Here is a 21314-nt window from a genome sequence, read left to right as displayed (position 1 = left end):
TCTACCGTGTGTGTCAGAAAACATGCGGAACGAGACATAGGAGGCGGCGGGGGACCGCCGATCGACCGGTGGTAGATCGTGGATCAGGCAAACCTAAGGCAGGAGCGTGAGGTGAACTGAATTTCAGGTAAGAAGTTATGAATTGCACAGGAGTTTCTATAGAGCTGTGTGCGCGCTTAAGTTACTGACGTTGAACTTTATTTTATTCATAACGGTTAGTCCGTAGAGTTGCCGCATAAACGGAATCGCCCCACATTCAGAGAAAATATTACAATTTATTCTGTCGTTATGAAGCCTCCCCTGTCATTCTCTGGCCTGTTGCAACTTCAATCGTGAAACTGATCAACGATCGGCTTTTCGCTCTTGTTTATCGCGCTAAACAACAGCAGCACGCTTTAAGCTTGATCAGCTGTTGTTAGAATTCATTTGATTTTAATTTTGCGGCTGGTCCAAACCAGGAGATGTCCTTACTGAATCATCAGAGCTGAACTGGTGATGGAGAAACAGGTTTACCCTTTACAGGGCTCGCAAAATCGCTAGCCCGACGTCCCGGGCTAGCGATTTTTCCAGTCGGGCTACCAAAATCCATCTCAGCCCTGCCCGTCGGGCTATCATGGAGGGAAAGATATGTCAATGCTTTTGCATTCTTTCGCAAATGTAGCTGAGTAATTATGTCATCGGCATCGATGAGCCACTGTCAATATGTGACACATTGAAATCGCGCTTGAATTTGCGCTTGTTTTTTTTTGCTTTCACTTTCACTTTGCGCTAACTGTGTGTAGAGAGCGACAGCACTAATTGGTAAGTCACAGATTAATTGCACACCACTTCCTCTGACATCGCCTTATCAATCGTTAGCTTACTATCAAACATGACAAGTGAAATCTCCTGCAGCAAGCTTAAACGTGATAGAGGCTGATTACGCAGAGAATTGCTGATCGTTATGTAAATATGCATGTAAGAGCAGATGGATTTAAGCAGGTATTTTAGTTCTGCAGAGCCAAACAAGAGAGGTCAGGGTGAAGAAGGGGCAGCCAAAGAAAAGCCAACCACAAAACGGAAAAGTTATGACAAATCAGACTATGAGGGAAAAAGAAAGCGCAGCTTTATGGTTTCATGGACTAAAGAATTTATGTGGCTGGAATACGACGAGCTAAATAACCTCATGTTCTGCCGGGTGTGTTGTGAGTTTCCCTCGATTTCTGAGTCGACAAGCGCCTTTGTTACTGGGACCAGTCATTTTAAGAAAGACCCCATCAGAACCCATGACAAATGCAAGAAATGCATTATTGCCCAGTCTGCAATATCTTTCCCAGAACAAACACCAATTGCAAAAAGCATACTAAAAATAAACCAAGCATAACAAGAAGTCCTGAAAATCTGTTTAGAACAGCCTACTATGTTGCAAAGAGTGAACTACCACTGACAAAATTTAGCAGTCTTTGCAAACTTCAAAAAGCAAATGGCCTAGATCTTGGTTGCACTTGCCTCTTACCTGTGATTTCAGTGGAAATGTCAAAAATAAGGATCTGACACAGACTGATTCCTGTTGTACAGTTCTTACAAGTTCATAGAAATTTGTTCAATTAGAACCAAATATTTGAGTTGATGATTGAAATTGTTGTTGTAATTTGTGTTTTAAATATTTTTAGATTGATAGTTTTGTTTCTTTACAGTATTATACTTTAATGTATAATATTGTAAAGGAAACAAAACATCAATCAAAAAATTGTCCTCTTTTTTTTTTATTCGGCTACTTAAATTTATTACCAAAACTGAAGAGTGCCTCCCGAAGGGCTACCAGGGATTTTGAAATTTTATGAGCCCTGCTTTAGGTGACATGAATGAGTTGAAGGAAGTTATGAACTGTTTCTCAGAGACAAATAAACACCCAGCTCCTGTTTTTGTGTAGCTGACAGCTGGTAACTGTGCAGGGGCGGATCTAGCAAAGCTTTTGCCAGGGGCCAGGTAGGGCATTAACAGGAAAGGGGACACAAAGATATACTTTTCTTTCTTACTCTCGTATAAAATATTTAGCTTTTTATTAAATAGTTATCTGCATCTTACAACCAAAGTTTGTATAATAATACACAAGTTTGGCTGTAGACCATTGTTAATCATTTACTGTGTAAAAAACAAAAAAAAAAAAGTAAATGCAAAAGTGCATAAATATTTATTTTACTTGTTTGATGTGTGTGGCGGGCGTGGTCTGCAGTGCCGCTGCAGGGGAGGTGGACCCACGGGCGTAAAGTCTGTGCTCTTTTCGCTGTTTTTGGGTGTGTCGGGCTGTCAGTTGAAAAGCTACAGCCGGCTGTGTGGGTACACCAAGCATGTGTGAAAAGTGGTCCATAACGTAATGCTTCAAAGAGTGTTCATGCAAACATTGTCGGGTCTGCCGTGGTACAATGGGACTTCTGCTCATGAACCTGTGTGCACAGCATCTGCAAATCGGGGCTGTGCAAAGTCACTTCATCTTTACCCAAAACTGTAAGCTGTCATCTGTGAGGCGCGAGCGGTGTTTGTTTTTACCATAGTTCACGGTGGAGAATGGCTGCTCTTCTGAGTTTTGCTCTCTGTAGCCGTATGAATGTCAAACTACACTGATTCGCAGCGGCATAGGCACACATAAAATTTCTTCTGAAATTTTCGCTTTCTAGTTTAAATGCTATTATTCCAAGTCTAATTCTGGTTATTGCTCCATGCTCTTACTGAAACACAGTTTTATTCATATTTGAGGGAGAGAAGAAGACAAAAAGTTACCTTGGTTTTCAGAGCAGATATCTGCTATGAATTTTTGGTTGAAATGAGATCTGAGATCTGTTTAGGGTCAGGGGTATAGGCTTAATGTTAGATTTAAACCCTTTACATGGAATTTCTACCTACAGTGGCTTGCAAAAGTATTCGGCCCCCTTGAACTTTTCCACATTTTGTCACATTACAGCCACAAACATGAATCAATTTTATTGGAATTCCACGTGAAAGACCAATACAAAGTGGTGTACACGTGAGAAGTGGAACGAAAATCATACATGATTCCAAACATTTTTACAAATAAATAACTGCAAAGTGGGGTGTGCGTAATTATTCAGCCCCTGAGTCAATACTTTGTAGAACCACCTTTTGCTGCAATTACAGCTGCCAGTCTTTTAGGGTATGTCTCTACCAGCTTTGCACATCTAGAGACTGAAATTCTTGCCCATTCTTCTTTGCAAAACAGCTCCACAACTGCCCTGTGACGGCCTCAGAGGTTGTCTCAGAGAATATTGGGAGCAACAACACCATGAAGTCCAAAGAACACACCAGACAGGTCAGGGATAAAGTTATTGAGAAATTTAAAAGCAGGCTTAGGCTACAAAAGATTTCCCAAGCCTTGAACATCCCACAGAGCACTGTTCAAGCCATCATTCAGAAATGGAAGGAGTATGGCACAACTGTAAACCTACCAAGACAAGGCCGTCCACCTAAACTCACAGGCCGAACAAGGAGAGCGCTGATCAGAAATGCAGCCAAGAGGCCCATGGTGACTCTGGACGAGCTGCAGAGATCTACAGCTCAGGTGGGGGAACCTGTCCATAGGACAACTATTAGTCGGCCTTTAGTTGGCCTTTATGGAAGAGTGGCAAGAAGAAAGCCATTGTTAACAGAAAACCATAAGAAGTCCCGTTTGCAGTTTGCCACAAGCCATGTGGGGGACACAGCAAACATGTGGAAGAAGGAGCTCTGGTCAGATGAGACCAAAATGGAACTTTTTGGCCGAAATGCAAAACGCTATGTGTGGCGGAAAACTAACACTGCACATCACTCTGAACACACCAACCCCACTGTCACATATGGTGGTGGCAGCATCATGCTCTGGGGGTGCTTCTCTTCAGCAGGGACAGGGAAGCTGGTCAGAGTTGATGGGAAGATGGATGGAGCCAAATACAGGGCAATCTTGGAAGAAAACCTCTTGGAGTCTGCAAAAGACTTGAGACTGGGGCGGAGGTTCACCTTCCAGCAGGACAACGACCTTAAACATAAAGCCAGGGCAACAATGGAATGGTTTAAAACAAAACATATCCATGTGTTAGAATGGCCCAGTCAAAGTCCAGATCTAAATCCAATCGAGAATCTGTGGCAAGATCTGAAAACTGCTGTTCACAAACGCTGTCCATCTAATCTGACTGAGCTGGAGCTGTTTTGCAAAGAAGAATGGGCAAGGATTTCAGTCTGTAGATGTGCAAAGCTGGTAGAGACATACCCTAAAAGACTGGCAGCTGTAATTGCAGCAAAAGGTGGTTCTACAAAGTATTGACTCAGGGGGCTGAATAATTACGCACACCCCACTTTGCAGTTATTTATTTGTAAAAAAATGTTTGGAATCATGTATGATTTTCGTTCCACTTCTCACGTGTACACCACTTTGTATTGGTCTTTCACCTGGAATTCCAATAAAATTGATTCATGTTTGTGGCTGTAATGTGACAAAATGTGGAAAAGTTCAAGGGGGCCGAATACTTTTGCAAGCCACTGTATATTGGCATTCCTTATGACAGAAGGTTTCCAAGGCCAAAATGCATGTAACAGATTCTCATTTTCTTGTAATATCTGAAAAACGGCTTGTTTAGCATGTGGCTTCAATGCAACATATGCTAACATTATCCCCTAAGTTCACCCTGTGCGGTCTAAGGTCAAAATTGAGTTTTGGGAAATAATGGGAAGTTTTTCATGTGTGCCATCTTCTTTGTTTCCTGGTTGCCAGGACTTGAGAGAGCCATTTAATATAAACAAAAACCCTTTTTGAATAGTTTTAGTTTTAGTGTCAGGGCTTGGGTTGGGGATCAGGGTCATCATAACTAAGAAACTACTCTCAGAATATTAATCTTAATATTAATAACGAACTGAGACAGGACTCACATATTCCCATAGCATGCCTGATCCTTCTGACTTCATTGCAGCAAATGTCACTTTAACAACCCACTCACACAATATTCATTCCCAAATTTTGAACTGTAAATTTCCAGATTGTTTTATTCTATTTAACTTAATGTATATAATTCACTCACTTATTGCACATAATGTCCTCTTTGTATATATGTACTTACTTACTGTATATAATGTTTTTCCCTCACTAATTTGCACAGTCGAGGAGCGTATCAGGTCACATTTCACTGCGTGTTATACTTGTATAACTATGTATGTGACAAATAAAAAGATCTTGAATCTAATGTGTTTATTCAATAATGGCATTCCACCAGGAAAAGCAAGGCAAGCAGTGTTTGCCTAGTTTAATCTAAAAACATGATCACTATCCTTTTATCCCAAACACTATAAAGTGTTTCACCCATACGCATACATCCTTTACATTACTGAGATCTTATTGCTGTAATAGTAATAAGCTCCACTTTGGCGAGTAGAACAGATGCAGCCATCAATTTCAGATTAGAAATCAGTAATTATGTGAGTGACCAAATGTGCAATGTTCAACCACCTGTTTTTAAACTGTGTTTATGTTATGCTAACATAGCTGTGTAGCTAGCGATCACGTAGCACATCATTATATACCAGCTAGCCCAACTTCAGTAACCCTACAAACGTCACTGCTGTTTAGTTTTCTGTCTTCATTTATGTTGGAAGTGATAGCAGAGCTGTACATTTGAATTGTTTCAGAAATCTCTCAGTCAGAACATGCTATATCATCTTTAGGTGGAAACTAGCGAGCTAACTTCCTGCTAACTTCTAACTCCGTTAAATTTAAAAAATCCTGTTTTCATGGATGCCTGGATGTTAAACTTCATAGTTACACCTGGTAAAGCAGCAACGCTGAACATTTTATTAAAGATGAAAGAATTCAGACAGTTTGCAACTCTCAGTGATGCTGCAGTGTTTGACTTTGGGACCTGAAGCAGCCGGAGTTTTGGACCCAGATTACTCCGCGAGGCTCCTGACGACAATCCATCAAGCGGTGCGGCTTCGTAGCTTACCAAAGTTGTACTAAAACATTTTTGACAGATTTTTGAGCGCCATGTACCACATAAAATCGGTTCGAGGTCAGTAAGAACAACCAGAATTAGGCGCACTATCGATTTGTGAGAAAATGAAAGGATTTTAAGTGCGCCTTATAGTGCGGAAAATATGGTACTTTATTCTCTGCCTTAAGTGCCTCCAATCCCAAATCACTTGACGAAATATTTTTGCAATGAAAATGAGACAAAACGTAAATCAAAACTACAGTTTGAAAATTAAGAAGTATTGCAAAAAGTGGATGAAAACAAACAAGAAAAGTTGAGGACAGAAAAATGTGCAAATCTCAGTTTTTGGTCACTCTTGAATCACACATTTTTGGTTTACACATTTAGTAAGATTTCTAAAATTATATTATGAATTTAGTGTGAACTAAATACACTTTCAATAATGTTTACTGGTTTTTATATCAATAATTCAGCACACCTTTACATTTTCTCACCTCAGTTATTTGTACAGAAATACGGCAGCATCTGTACAATATTTATTTGCTCCCAATTTAGAATCCTTAATTCATCTCTTATTAGGTGTAAAAGATGGGCATCATAAAATGTTTACAACAGATAAAAACAATCACTTAGTCAAAGTATTCATCCAATATCATTTCCCATTATAAAGCATCACTCAAAAAGCTACTGAAGCACTACATCAGCGTTAATTACACAACACAATAGCAGACGCATCATGGCAATGCTGCAGAGGGGAGCTGTTTGAAATATTGCACTTCGGATCGCACCTTCAGGGGACTTTCGTTTCCCCTCAGCTAATAAGGCTATAAGCACACATAGTGTCACACACACACAAACACAAATGAACAAATGAAGCTGGAAGCGTGTCTCTGAATATTCATTCAATGTGCAGGGTAAACACGCTTCACAATAAAACATTATCAGCTTTATCTTGACAAGGCCGGGTACACTGAAACACAAACTAATGCATGCCCCTCTATCTTTGATGCATGCATTATTCTGTGAATAAACCCAGACCAGTTTCTAGTCCATTTATAAAACATAGTTAAAGAAGCCGTGCCTAAATGAAGGAAGCAAACTGTGCCTGACTATAGTCATGTGCCTCAAAGTGAAAAAGATTCACTTATTATGTAGTTAAAGGTGCTAATAGGGGCTCATCGCTGATGATGTGGTACTTGTATTTTTATTGTATTGTAATTCTGGTATGTGTATCATATTTATTATTCAGTAGAGTGTGTTATGTCAGAATGAAGTCGCAACTATGGCAAAGCAAAACAGAGTTGACCTCTATCAATACATTCCCAGGCCCTTGAGCCTTTCTAATATTAACCCCAAGTTTCAAACATCAAACAGTTTCCAAAAGTGTCTCCGCTAGGCTGGTTTTAAAGCCAACATTTCACAAAAAGATGCAGTATGTGTGTAGCTTAATACCATCATTAGAGGCTAGTACACATTGTTCAGAAAGAAAATTAGTTTGCATCAATAAGAAGCAAGCACTTTATCCAAAGACATAACTGAGACAAACATCACAGTGCAGGAAAAAGTCTCTAAGGAAGAAACAAGCAAAGAGTCTCTTTAGGATGTGACGCTACAACCGAGGTAGCAAGAGACAGCTCGAATTATTTGTCACCCGGCTCACGGTAAAAGTAATGAATAAATGTCACGCTATTCTTCCTGGCTATCGTAGCCAGGAAGAAGGGGTTGTTCACATGGCTGGTCACCCACATGATGGAAAGACTTGCTGTCCCTGGAAACTTCTGCCCAGACATAATAGACACCAAAAAGTTTTGCAAAGCTATATTGAAGTTCAGGAGTTGACGATTTTATAACAAGAACTACTTGCAAGACACAGTCATCATCCACTCTTGGAAAGGTCACATCTAAGAGGGTTTCCACCTCATCTTATGGAAGAAATGTCCAAAATATCTTACATTTCTTTACCTTTATTTTATGTCATAAGGTTATTTCAAATGAATTCTTTTTGATTTCTGTATGTTTTCAATATGCTTTTTTTGTCAACCCAGAGTCACTAAATGCTGATTTATCAGATCGTTAGGTTCTATGATTCTCAAATATCATAGGGTTTCCAGTACAGTCTACGTGTTTTACAGTTCCAACTGAAATTTGTGTACTGTGCTTAAAAAACAGGTCTATGCCATTTAAATAAACTCTACCAATTCTGCCAAGAGGAGTGGTCACATAGCCGCCAGAATTGTGCCAGAAACTTGTTGATGGCTAGCTAAAGTGTCTGATCGATATGCACCTTGGTCAGGGCCATTTAACCAAATGGGGGTGTATGTATTCTTTTTCCCAGTAGGTATACTTTTAACCCTGTGTGTATTAGAGAAAAACCTAAAAAAAATCTAATTTGTTCATTCAAGTCTTGCTTTTGAAAGTCATTAAAGCATGCATGTATCATGTACAATCATTCAACCTTGGAACTTTTGACCACAGCATCAAGTCTAATTGGTTCCCAATTCATTCTTCTGCCCAACAGCAACCCTGAACAAAACATTTTGAGTCATCCTCATCTGCCTACTTCTCAAAAAGTATCTACTTAATTGGGTCACAGACAGGAGGGCTGGGTGGGTATGATGATGCTGAGGTAGAAAAGTTGCATTTCATGAAAACAACAGAACTGGTCAGCAACACAATGTGGGAGCGATAGTGTGATATATGCTCTTAATATATATGTGTACATGTATATGTATATAAAGGAGCAGTGAACAAGACACTAGGTCTGGGCTGCTCTTAAGCTTTGACTGCACTGTTATAAATAATATACAGTTTTGCTTGTGTGCATACTTGCATATCTATCTTTGTGGGGACAAATATAGTTTGTACTCTTGAAGAGTTATAGATGATTCTGATTTTAAGAAAGGTTTCTTTGGGCTTTTTTAGAAAAAGCTAAAACTAAGAGGTTTTAGGATCACCTATGTCAGAATGGAAACTGTGTGTTAAGAACTCTTTAATAAGATACAAAATAGCAACTATTAGATAATGAAATAACTTGTCTACTGACATCAAGACAACATTCTGAATCAAATCACTAAAGACAATGAAAAACCATAAAGCAGTATAGAACACTTCTAAAGCATTCTCTCTCCTTACTGTGAATAGAACTGCCTAAAAATGTTTTCTTTGCAACATTTATAATCATTTATAATCATTTAGGATGAAGGAACTCAGCTACACAATGACCGAAACGGTTTATGAATGTGTCTGTTTTGCTTTGATCTGGGAGTTACTATGTCTCAGTGGTAGGGCTGTTCGATATAACGATATATATCGGATGACATATAAAAACGTCTATCGTTTCATTTTACGCTATCGTTTGTTTCGTGGTGTCGCAAAATAAACTGTTTACGGCAATATTTTTTCATCGTTTTGATGGTCACTGTAGTGGCTATATTACTTTCTTAATTTCTCTCTCTCTTATATTTAATATAACCACACTACGGACGGACAAGCGCCTGTTTTTATGCGTTGCGGTTAGCAACAACGACGGTAACACCATCGCGTGTCCGCTTGTTTATGTTCCACATAAACCCTTCACAATAAAGCTCAAGATCCTGTTGAGACTTTTCAAAATAAACTCAATCACGTGAAAGAGCAGATTATTTACAGATGAGAAGCAAAAAAGAGCCGTCAGGTGCTAAAAAATAAACCTTAGACTCAAACGTTAGAACAGGCTTTTCCTCGCAGCACGCCGTGTAATTAATACTCACAAAGAAAACGGCGGCCGTTACCACTTATGTCTAAAAATGTATCGTTTCATGCATCTGTTAAAATACTGGACTCCAGGTACATGATGCGCAGCTGGAAACACTTCCCGCAAGTCGAGCTGCCCGAGATTCACATAATTTACAGAAAATGTTACATTTTTGTGATTTATATCGTTATCGGGACGATAGAATTCTTATATCGGGATATGAGATTTTGGTCACATCGCACAGCCCTACTCAGTGGTGCAAAAAAAAGCACTAGTGCATGGACAAGCAGCACAGTGTTTGCATGTCTGTGTGCACGTGTGTGCGCACGCATGTGTGCATGAAATGATGACTCTAATCCCCTTCACTCTGATTTCAACTTTCTCAATTTTTCAGCAGCACGCCTGTGGCTGAGCAGAGCAGAGCTTTGACAGTTAATTCAATCAGTTTCAAACCAAATGCTCTTCTTCAAAGCCAGACAATAAGACACAGGACAGTATCTCAACTCAAGACTCAGGATCCATGCTTACATAATGTTCACAATAATGCATTCATATTTCTTTGAGTTACATTTTTTATACCATATAAGTCATATTTCAGGCCTGGAAATAGTTTTTAAATGAAATGAACAAACCTTTTCAAATTTTCTGCTGAAATAATGTTACAATGTTTTCATACCAAACATGGGAAAAAATTAGGCATTGAGTCGCGGTGAGGGTAAGGTGTGTGCTTTGCAGTGTTGGTTTGTAAGGTATACCCCTCAGCAGGCTTCTGGAAGCTGGCCAATCAGAAAAAAGTAGGTTTAAGTGTGCAGGGTCTTAAAAGGCAGGAGCATAGATCAGTGTTTCCCAACCTTTTGGAGCCACGGCACATATTTCACATTAGAAAAATCACACCGCACAACACCAAACAAAAATGTCACAAAAAGCATATTGATTATTTTTCCCCACACACCAGGTATAGCAGAATTGGCTCGGTTTTTCCCCAGCAGTGATGGGAATAACGGCGTTACTAACGGGTAACGAGTAATCTAACTAATTACTATTCCTATCGTTACAACGCCGTTACAGTTACTAACAAGGAAACGCGGTCCATTACTATTTTTCAACAAACAGACGGTTGAAGCTGTGTTCAGCTTACCGCATCTTATATCAGCTGCAGGAAGTAGCTGTAAGTAATCTGGACGCTACAGCTTTAAGCAGCTGCGCGCTCCCGCGGACGGCAATCACGATCACTGTCTAGCACAACACCTGGAGCTCAGGGGGCAAAACAATCGCATGAGTGCTGCTGTTTGACTGAGGAAGAATAAAGTAGTCGTGGTAAGTCAATCACATGACCACTTAAAGACAAAGCAACACGGTGATATATACCAGTTTATAAATTGTGTTGATAGGCCATGTAAAACCAGAGTCATGATAAACAAGATGTACGCGGCATTTTTTCCTCAATAGTTTCATCATGTTTACTGTCTAAGCACAGCGCAGCGAGACCTCTCTGCTTATGACCCCCCAAAATAAAAACAGGGGAAGTTTTAGGAGTGACGGCAAGAGAGAGAGAGAGAAAGACAGCAGAAAAAGAGAGAGAGCGAATTTTGAGATGTGAGATTTGTGACGTTTAGCGTGTTTGGAGTGTGTAGTTAATGTGTTGTCATGTGTAGTTAGTGTGTAGTGTTGTGGATAGTTTTGTGTTGTGTGTCAGAACAATGAGGCGACTGCTGTCTCCAGGTAGAAACAGGAGTGATACACCTGCTGCTGTCAGACCTGCAGGTATCAGGCTGTGATGTTCTCCTTTATAGTGGACAGAAATGATTTTTTTGGAGTGGCACAAATAATTTGTGTGGCATCTTATTGAAGAACAGCTGATTGTTCTGTAAATAGTTTGAAATGGTTATTTAAAAAAGGGTCAAAGGTAAATGGATGCAAATAACTTTGTTGTTTGCAAAACTTGTGCATAGGATTTTAAAATTGACAATTTATATTTGCATTTAAAGTTATGAAATATGATTCATTAAAGATGTTTGTGGTTGTTACAGTAAAAATATAACTTTTTCTATGCTGATTTTATGTTTTTTGTCTGATTTTAGATCAATTGTGTTAATACAGTATGTCAAAATGAGAACATAACTGTAAATTCAGACACGTGAGGTTGTGCTGAAAAGAATGATACCAAACAAGGCAAACAAATAGTTTTTAAAGGTGAAATGTGGAGAGAAAATCAAAAGTAGTTAAAAATGGCCAATTATACCCTGGACCCCAGAGGGTTAAACGTTTTTTTTAAAGTAACGCAATAGTTACTTTTCAAGTAATTAATTACTTTTAGAATATTGTAACTCGGTTACTAACTCAGTTACTTTTTTGAAGAAGTAACTAGTAACTATAATTAATTACTTTTTCAAAGTAATTTGCCCAACACTGGTCCCCAGTATACCTGTTTTGCTTTCACCACTCTTGCTAGGGCCTTCATCTAGGTCGGAGTTTTCTCCAGGACCCAGGTCAGACTAGCTACTTTTTCTTTTCAAATATTTATCTATTGCTATTACGCGCTGCGTTGTCTCACTTGCAGCATGACTATTATGTAATTTCTTCTTCATCTTCTTCTGTTTTTACCGGCAGTTGGCAACCAATTTAATTAGAGCAGGTAGTTGTACTGCCCTCTAGTGGAAGATAATTGTTCTGCCAGTTACTCACCCCGATCACTAAGAGTACTAGTCAGGAGGAACCACAGCACACCTATGTGCAGCAGCACAGTGGTTGGGAAATACCACCCGGCTTCCTCCCACCATCCAAAGACATGCAACTAGTGAGTATAGGTTAACTGGAGACTCTAAATTGCCCATAGGTGAATGTGAGTGCAAATAGTTATCTGTGTCTATATGTTAGCCTGCGACAGACTGGCGACCTGTCCAGGGTTTACCCCGGGATAGGCTCCAGCGCCCCCACGACCATGAAAAGCATAAGGGGAAGAGAATGGGTGGATGAAGTATGGGTAAGTTTCAAGTCTTGGTAATCGGGGGTAACATTTCAACTGATGACCTAAAAGCTGCTGATACTGCAGCCCCCACAGGAGGTTCTTTCAGCCCTGCAGATGACGTCTACAGCTTTGTTAGAGCCTCTTCACATGGAGTTACTCACTTTGCCTGCATTGGCCATCCTATGAGAATACATTTCAGTGGGTTGATTTTATAGAAATTGTCTAGTTTCTCAAATAATGCCTGCTTAGCTTGTGGCTAAAATGCAGACACCAAGGACAAATGTTATACTTCTTTGAATTCCACTTTCCTGAAGGGTACGCGTGTAACTGGTGCATTATAGAGTAGTATCACAAAAACAGGGCACGCTGAGAGCCTTGTGCTCATCATCTGATAATGAAATTTACGTCACTTATACACAGTTGGGCGCTAGCTAGCTATAAACAGCTACAACAATGTACGGTACATTACTACTTTTTAAAATGAGAGGGTTCAAGTCTCGTTTTTTAGATTTTTTTAAAAAAGCTTCTACCAACATGTTTTCAATGGTCAGATTTCTGACAAATAAATTTCTGACAAATGAAATGCAATAAAAGTGTATAAGAAGCGATGAGGGTTTTAGATACTTTGGTTACTTTCTGAAGCTCTATCTTATCCTTTATGACCTATGATAACATGTCATGTAACGCACTTTTTTGTTGTATCACACTATCGTATACTATGATACCTGTATAACAAACTCTTAGTGAGTGTTTATTGAGTGCAGACAGCTGAGGGTGAGGTTTTCTTCAGCGCTCAGGACTGGTGAGTGTCCCTCAGCCTGAAGGACCAGTGATTAAGACATACAAGAGCAAAGGGCTGACACCACACTTAACCAAACACCATGAAATCAACTGTGTCTGATTGTGAGCTGCTGCTCTTGAAGGCCAACTTGCATGTTAGTGGGGTCCTGGATTTCTTATGTGTGTGACAAGGCGCACTGCACTTCAGTTCCTTGCTTAGTTTTGGGTTACAGTCGCTAATGCTAATGAGACTAAAGACTGTGGCAGTGTACACTGTAAGCATAGAGTCCCTGGTCAGTTTTGTCCAGTGACAAATCCAATAAAGTCTTCAGCAGTGACGACAAAAAGGGAAAAGCCACTACTGCTGTGAGTAATTTCATCGTGGACAGAAAGCAGGAAAAATCAAGAAAGAATGTAATCTCAAGTACAGCTTTATGTCATCGCACAGCGCTGGTTTTACAGACAGCTACGGTGTAACATGTCAAATGCTGTTCCAATATTATTCAAACCAGCTGACTGCAGTTTTTAGCAAACCTTTTGACAGTTGCTACATGGACAAATCAGACAAATAAAAGAACTACTCAAAACAGAGTCAAACAACTATTTGGACATTTCAGAATCCAGCACCAGATCAACATTCCCCAACACATTTCTACGGTCAGGTGTGATCCATGCGGTTTCCAGATAAGAAGATTTTCGACACTGTTTGTTTGGCGTGACTCTCTAACAGGCTCCTTTTCCTACTTTTGTTCCCCTTAGATGGTTTAAACCACCTTATCTGTCATTCACCATCAAAATCAGCTGGCAACAATAGGCTTATCATGGCAATACTGGCCCAGATAAGTATGGCATCTCCTCTATTTACTTCAGTTTGTTCATGTTTTTGTGCCCACTATCATTTCATCAAGAAAACCGTGAGGAAAGGAATATATAAGAAATCAATCCAAAGAACCCGACTCACATGATTTTAGCCAAGATCAGGTTATTGTGTGGTAAGACACTGATACTGATGTTGTAGGTACGTCGTAGTACACATGCAGCACTTAACTAAAATGTAGTAACAAAACTGAGTTAAGACTGGAGTCAGACCTTTGTCTCACCTGGCCATGAAATGCCGATATGAGTATGCAGAAGATCCAAAAATAGCTCAATTGAGGCTTAAGAACGCTAAGGCTTCATAATGCTGCATTTTTCTATTATAGATATGACATATAACAATTTTAGATGGTAAAATTAAAGGCAAATTGCAGTTGAGCTAAGAGTAGTCGCTGCTTCTACAGTTCTTGGCAGCACATGAGGTCATGGGGAAGTGACCGATGTGTAGCCATGTCGGCATGGTGATCTCCCTTAATTAAACACTTGTTACTGAATCATAAATTGTCTGTTGATATTTATGATAAATAAAGTCCAGCTGAAGACCTGATATATAGAAATATATAGATGTTGATATATTCACCATTTATCTGTCAGCTCACTGTGAGCAGCAAAGAAAGAAACTGAAGCTGTTAGTAGCCTCGTTGTGAAGCATGATCTCTTGTCCATCACCAGAATGAACTTTGGTCTGAGTGTTAAACTAACAGGATTGTAACACTGTGTACGGCTGACCCACCACCAAAGTTGCCTAATGTAACACTCAGATGAAGGTATCATTTTAAATGGGACACAGCTGCATCTCATGCATTTGCGTTCTCAAATCTCATTTTATGTCATCTCCTGCCAAAGAGACAGTGCAATTACAGTCTCTTGATTACAGGTATTATGCCCTTCTTTCTTCAGTCCTTGAGGATGTACATTATGTCTGCAGGGAGCTACGTACACATGCGTATATCGTGTGATCGCAGAGCACATATCCGCGGCGACAGCTTATGATTATAGCTCAGACACAGTAATGCAAGCCGCTGTCAGCAAAAGTTACCAAAAAGCGCCATCAGCCAATCATCAAGTACCATCACCCATGATAAATTCACTGCATGCGTAAGTGTATTCATAGAAGCATCTTATTTATATCTTGATCTTGACTCTCCTCCAATTAAGCACTCTGGACTTTAGTTTTAAGCAGGTGCAAAGTCCAAATAAGAGCAGACATAAACCTCTCTGAAATCATATGAGATTCCTTTACGTTGTTGACATTTTCCTCTTCATATCAATGCATAATCTAGGACACACTACATCGCACATTAAAATGCAACTTTATGCAATATAATCTGAGTCTGCACAGGGCCAGATTAGTGGATGATTCTTGATCCAGTGATGTCATGCTTCAAACTCCTTTTCTTTCTCACTGTAATCTCACTGAACTGAAACCTCTGAAGCATCCTGTCCTCCATTAAACGTCTCCAGGCTTACTTTCTTTTTTTAGGAAAAACCAACCCAAACAATCTTCTCTACAAAATCAAAATAATATTATGCAGTCTATAAGCAGGATTATTATAAGGAGCTGAAGCGGTTATGTAAATGGCTTAAACAAACTATGGCTTTCTCAGTGCTTGCTGTATAGTCAATGGTGTGCAACTGTCAATATACTCAAATAATGTGACCTGGGAGAAGGTCCGTTATCCTAATGGTGCACCGAAATCTTTTTAAAATATCTGTGAAAAGGTCACTCTAACTGTGTAACTTTTATTCCACCCAGCAAAAACTAACTGAAAAGACAACTTTACAACATCATTAGAAGGACATAATAAAGCGCCTTGAGGCGACTTTTGTTGTGATTTGGCGCTATATAAATAAAACTGAATTGAATTGAAGTGACATCGGGATTTTGTCGCACTTTTGCATCGGCTTCATTTTTTTAGGCACAGAGGTCACAGAGGTCATGCTGCTTCATCATGGTAAAAAAAAAATTGCCTGGTTGAAAGTGTAAGCCATATGACGAAGTGAATAACATCCATTTCCAAACAGCAGGTAATCATTTTAAGCACTAAACTGCCAGTCATGGATGCAATGCCAGTCTGGAAATGCTGACTTTTTGCTTTAAGTATGGCTGTGTGCAATTTAGATGTCAATTAAATTAAAGAATCCCAATTTTAGCCTAGATACCTACATTGTTTGGACAACAGAAAGTTACCACATGAAGATGTAGTTAAAATGAAGCTGATTTTGGACACTATCTCTACTTTTAAGATTAGGCTTCAAACTTTCCTTTTTGCTAAAGCATATAGTTAGGGCTGGACCAGGTGACCCTGAATCCTCCCTTAGTTATGCTGCAATAGACGTGAGCTGCCGGGATTCCCATGATGCATTGAGTTTTTCCTTTCCAGTCACCTTTCTCACTCACTATGTGCTAATAGACCTCTCTGCATCGAATCATATCTGTTATTAATCTCTGTCTCTCTTCCACAGCATGTCTTTATCCTGTCTTCCTTCTCTCACCCCAACCGGTCGCAGCAGATGGCCCCGCCTCCCTGAGCCTGGTTCTGCCGGAGGTTTCTTCCTGTTAAAGGAAGTTTTTCCTTCTCACTGTTGCCAAACTGCTTGCTCATAGGGGGTCATATGATTGTTGGGTTTTTCTCTGTATGTATTATTGTGCGATCTACTGTACAATATAAAGCGCCTTGAGGCGACTGTTGTTGTGATTTGGCGCTATATAAATAAAATTGAATTGAATTTTAAGTCCTAGCCTGAAACCTTCATTTGGAAACTGTATGTTGTGTTTACCTGTGTTATCTTTGACTAATATAAATAATTAAATTTGTTTGATGATCTGAAACAGTTAAGTGTGACAAACATACAAAAAAACAGGAACTCGGGAAGGGAGCAAACACTGGAACGAATCCTCACAGACCTCGACCAGATCAACCAGGTCAGATGGACTAAACACAGTTTTTAAAGACTATTTTTTTATGGAGCCAACCAGATTTAAACAAAAATAAACAAAAATAACTTGAAATTTTAAATTATGGACACTTTTTTTTGTGGCGGAAACGGGCTTCCATGAAAGACAGTGAACGCATCAAGAGGTAAATGCAGTTCAATAAATATGGGAACTATCTATTATTGATCTTAATAACATGAATCATATATAATATTGTTGACTGTTATTAATGAAGCTGCTCACCCCTATTATATTCCCAAAAAATGTAATAAATAGAGAGCAGCATCAAACATTTCTGCCAGTTTCATAATGTAGAAACATAACTTACTTGAAACTCGAACGTCTCATCAAACAGTGGGTCATCCTGGTTCTGAGCAGCAGTACGAGTCCGCTGCTCAGCACAGTCAGCTGGTACTCCATGCAGCTCCAGAACCACATATGGGTCAATAACCTCTCCTTTAGCGCCCGAACCCTGGGGCTTGGGTAGGTTATGGGCACTGATAATCTGCAGAGTAAAACACAAGCAGCTTATGTTAAATTTGTTTTAGACTTTTGCATTTTAGTGTATTTAGAGCAGGGGTCTCGAACTCGCGGCCCGGGGCCACTTGCGGCCCACCTCACCCCTACTTGTATATTGACCTGAAGAAATATGATGCAATTTGGCCCTTGAAGTGGCTTTTTTTGATTTGTTTGTTGTTGAGTCCAATGTTAAAATAAGTTCTTTAAAAAGCACAAAATGATTTAATCTGAAGGCAACATGAGCAGAGAGGTATGTCAGACACTTATGTCTGCATTTTTATTTTGTTAAATATGAACAAAATTATAATTATATAGTGCTGCCACGTGTCCAGGCAGGAAGAGGGTACCAATTTGTAGTTCAATGAAAGGCTTGAGTTCACGTTTGCAGTTTTGTCTTATTATAGAATATTTGAAATTTAAAAAACAAAAAAAACACTACATTCTCAGAAATATTTGTGGATGTCTTCTTCTTTGTTTGCTTGTTTTTTTGTACTACTTGAACACTAAAGTGGCCCTCACATGTGATGAGAGTGCCAGCAGTGACCCACAGCTCATTGAAGTTTGAGACCCCTGATTTAGAGGGTTGAACAATGTAATGTCACCTAGTTTATTTTAATTTCATCTCTGTTACAATGCTCACAAAAAAAGGGTTTTGCTTGTGGCAAAGATTGCTCCTATGGGCAATTTAGGATCAGGAGTGAACTTAACCCCACTAAATGCCTGCATTCCAGCTACCATAGGGCGAGAGGCGGGGTACACACTAATGCAGGGCCAACACAGGATATTGCATGACTGATCGAATAAAAAGAAAAAGTATATATTCCGATTGTCGCGGGTCAGAGTCACCTCATCACCTTAGAGGGTTAGTGCGACAGAATGAAAAATGTAATGTTGGGGAAAAACAGAGTAACATCTAGACCTTAATACGAAGGGTCTGAGGTGGGACACCTGGCACGCAGCCCTGCGTGTGGGCACTGAAATACGACACTTCATCCCGCATCACGGCAGGTCGGAGAACATAACCACAGCTTCCGTTCTGTGTGAAGCGGCCTCGGTGAAGGTCCAACATTGCGCCTGGGGTCTGTTGATTCAAGGCCACAAGTTGGACTCCTCCTTTCCAGTACCCTTGTGGGTTAGGGTTACTGGAGTCCAGACGCACGGAGCTGGGTCGTACTCTGGTTAGGGTGCGCTTGGTAAACATAACAAGGTCCTCTGGGCTTTCACTGGTCAGCCGTCCAGCTTCTCCTTCGCCTAAAGAGCATAGTGTCCAGTAAGGCAGCTCGGGAGCCATCGGTGTGCTGGGAGAGGATGGACTACTGGGGGGAGTCTGCTGCTGAGCCTGCTTGTGACTGGCTCTCTGGGCATAGAAGCTACGACTTCCAGTTCGAGCAATAGCCACCAGGTCTGACAGCTCTTTGTGGAGACGGAGCTTCCTGGGTTGAGAGGGTGGAGGCACCACCAAGACCACACCCAGTTCCTCCTCACCAGGTATTGTCATTCTTCTTCCTGCCAGAGGTCCCCCTCCTCCTATCTCCTCATCTTCCTCAGACACTTCCCCATCACAGCCTTCATGGTCTGGAGGGAGTTTCTTCCCCACTATAACAATGCGTCCCTTAAGCTGTTCAGGCGAGGGTAAGGTTGTAGCTCGTCCTCCCAGGCTGACTGGCAGGGCTTCTGGAGTGTAAAGACGTGATCCAAACACTTTCCTCAAGTGCTGTGCCATGGTGTGCTGCTGGTCTGGGGAGCAACGGTGACACAGGTACAACAAAAGAGGGTACTGAGAGGTCAGGAAGGCGTATTTATTGACCACCTCCAGAGCAGAGCGGATAGTGACTGGTGCATGGTGGTGGTGATGGTAGTGATGATGATGGTGTCGTGGGATATCAGGCCCACAGTCGACCCCGAGCAAAGGCTCCCCCTCTGGGCCATCAGTTACTCCCAACTCCAGGCATCTGCAACCAGACTGCAAGGCCTTGATCAGTCCTCCAAGATCTGCTCTCCCATGGACCTGGTCATCCAACAGGTAGGAGCGGTATGAGGTGCTGAGGGTGAAAAACAAATCAATAATAAATCAGGCAGCAACGCAAATCATGTGTCATTTTAATATTGCTAACATTTAATTCAAGGTTCAATGAGCTTTGCTCTTGAAAAATATAGGCAAGAGGGAAAGATATACAGAAATCAATAAACTTTCTAAAGGCTTATTTAAGTCTTCATAGGTGACATTCCTGTCCTACCTTAAGTTTTGTTTGTTTATTAATGCACGTTTTCATGTGATTATTACTATTTTCTTTGTTCATTGAGTGCCAAGACTTGAGAAAACAATTTAATGAAAATATAAATAACATGTTCTGATTTGCTAAGAATTAAGGTTAAAGTTAGGATTGGGTTTTTATCAGTTTAACGCTACTCCATTACTGGGACGCTTAGCAAGTGCAGTGTTTCCATCAGCACCAGGTCCTTGCCAATAGAGCCATAGACCAGGGATTTAAAACCTGTCAGACCAACCTGAGCACCACCTAGGAAAGTCTATCATTTAATGCTCCACACACGGATACTGGAGTGCTCATCAGGAACTCAATAGGAGACAACGCTGGAGGCCAACTCCAAGGCAGTCTCACAAGTTACCATCAAGTGTTAAATATACCAAGGTGATGGACTGTCCCACTGCTGTTGTGCATATTTGCCTCTGTGGCAGGGTGTGTGGCTCAGCTGCGTGGGAGGGGTGGAGCAGTGGAGGCTGAACCACACAGCTGTTCTTCATCACCTGGTCATGCCTTTCCTATTATTTGCCAAGACCTGACGGGAGTATGTGTGGTGTGGAGGGAAGAAGGCAGCTGGAAAGCTGCTCCAATAAAAGCATGAAGGACAGTGAAAATAAAGACTTGCAACGCTGTGTGCATCGGGTCCTTTTATTGCAATCCCCTCAATCAGCTCTTTTCAAAAAGTTGATATGGATATAAATTAAGAAGTTTAGTGTCCATTAGCCACTTCTGGAACATGGATGGGATCAAGCTGCATGCCAGGAGTGAGCGAGACATTGCCTCAGTGATCCACCTCACCAGGATCTACAGTGAGGACATTTGGATGTCATTTGGACTGGATAAGTGTGGCTGAATGGCTGCAAATAGAGGGAAGGTAAAGGGTTGGATTTGTCAGTAAGAAGACTAGTAGACATACAGGAGAGCTTCAAGTACCTGGGTGTCCCACAGACCCACGGGAACCATGATTAAGGTGCAAGGTCAGCACAGCCAAATACCTCCAGAAGGAAAAAGAGGTGCTGGGAAGCTAGCTGAATGGTAGAAATAAGAGCCAAGGAGGCAGAGCAGGCGATAGATGCCATCAGTGGCATCCATCTCCTAAAAAGAACTCCTTACAATGCGCGGAGGTCTCCACATGAAGTCCAACACCCCAAGGGCAAGGATTAGTGAGTGACAGAGCCATAATCCAGAATGAACCATGAAACATCCGCAAATACATCACCCCCAAGATGAGCTATTCCAAGAGTGCCTCAGGCAACTGAAAACAGAGGGTGATGAGAGAGAGGAA

At 40.7% G+C, this 21314-nt stretch overlaps 1 protein-coding gene across 2 annotated transcripts in view; it reads right to left on the bottom strand.

The window, feature by feature from the left end:
* Positions 1 to 21314, bottom strand: part of plcl1 (phospholipase C like 1) — a 136773-nt gene that overhangs the window by 40549 nt on the left and 74910 nt on the right. For both annotated transcript variants that reach the window (XM_039599940.1, XM_039599941.1), the window contains exons 6-7: positions 18685 to 19807; positions 17575 to 17751 (exon numbers count right to left, since the gene is read on the bottom strand). In XM_039599940.1, coding sequence (XP_039455874.1) covers positions 17575 to 17751; positions 18685 to 19807 — 1300 coding nt within the window. The remainder of the gene's footprint in view (positions 1 to 17574; positions 17752 to 18684; positions 19808 to 21314) is intronic.

This window comes from Oreochromis aureus, linkage group 16 (assembly GCF_013358895.1).
Source record: "Oreochromis aureus strain Israel breed Guangdong linkage group 16, ZZ_aureus, whole genome shotgun sequence".
NCBI classification, from domain to species: Eukaryota; Metazoa; Chordata; class Actinopteri; order Cichliformes; family Cichlidae; genus Oreochromis; species Oreochromis aureus.
The sequence above is the reverse complement of the archived record's forward strand: the minus strand, read 5'-3'. Positions and strand labels throughout refer to the sequence as shown.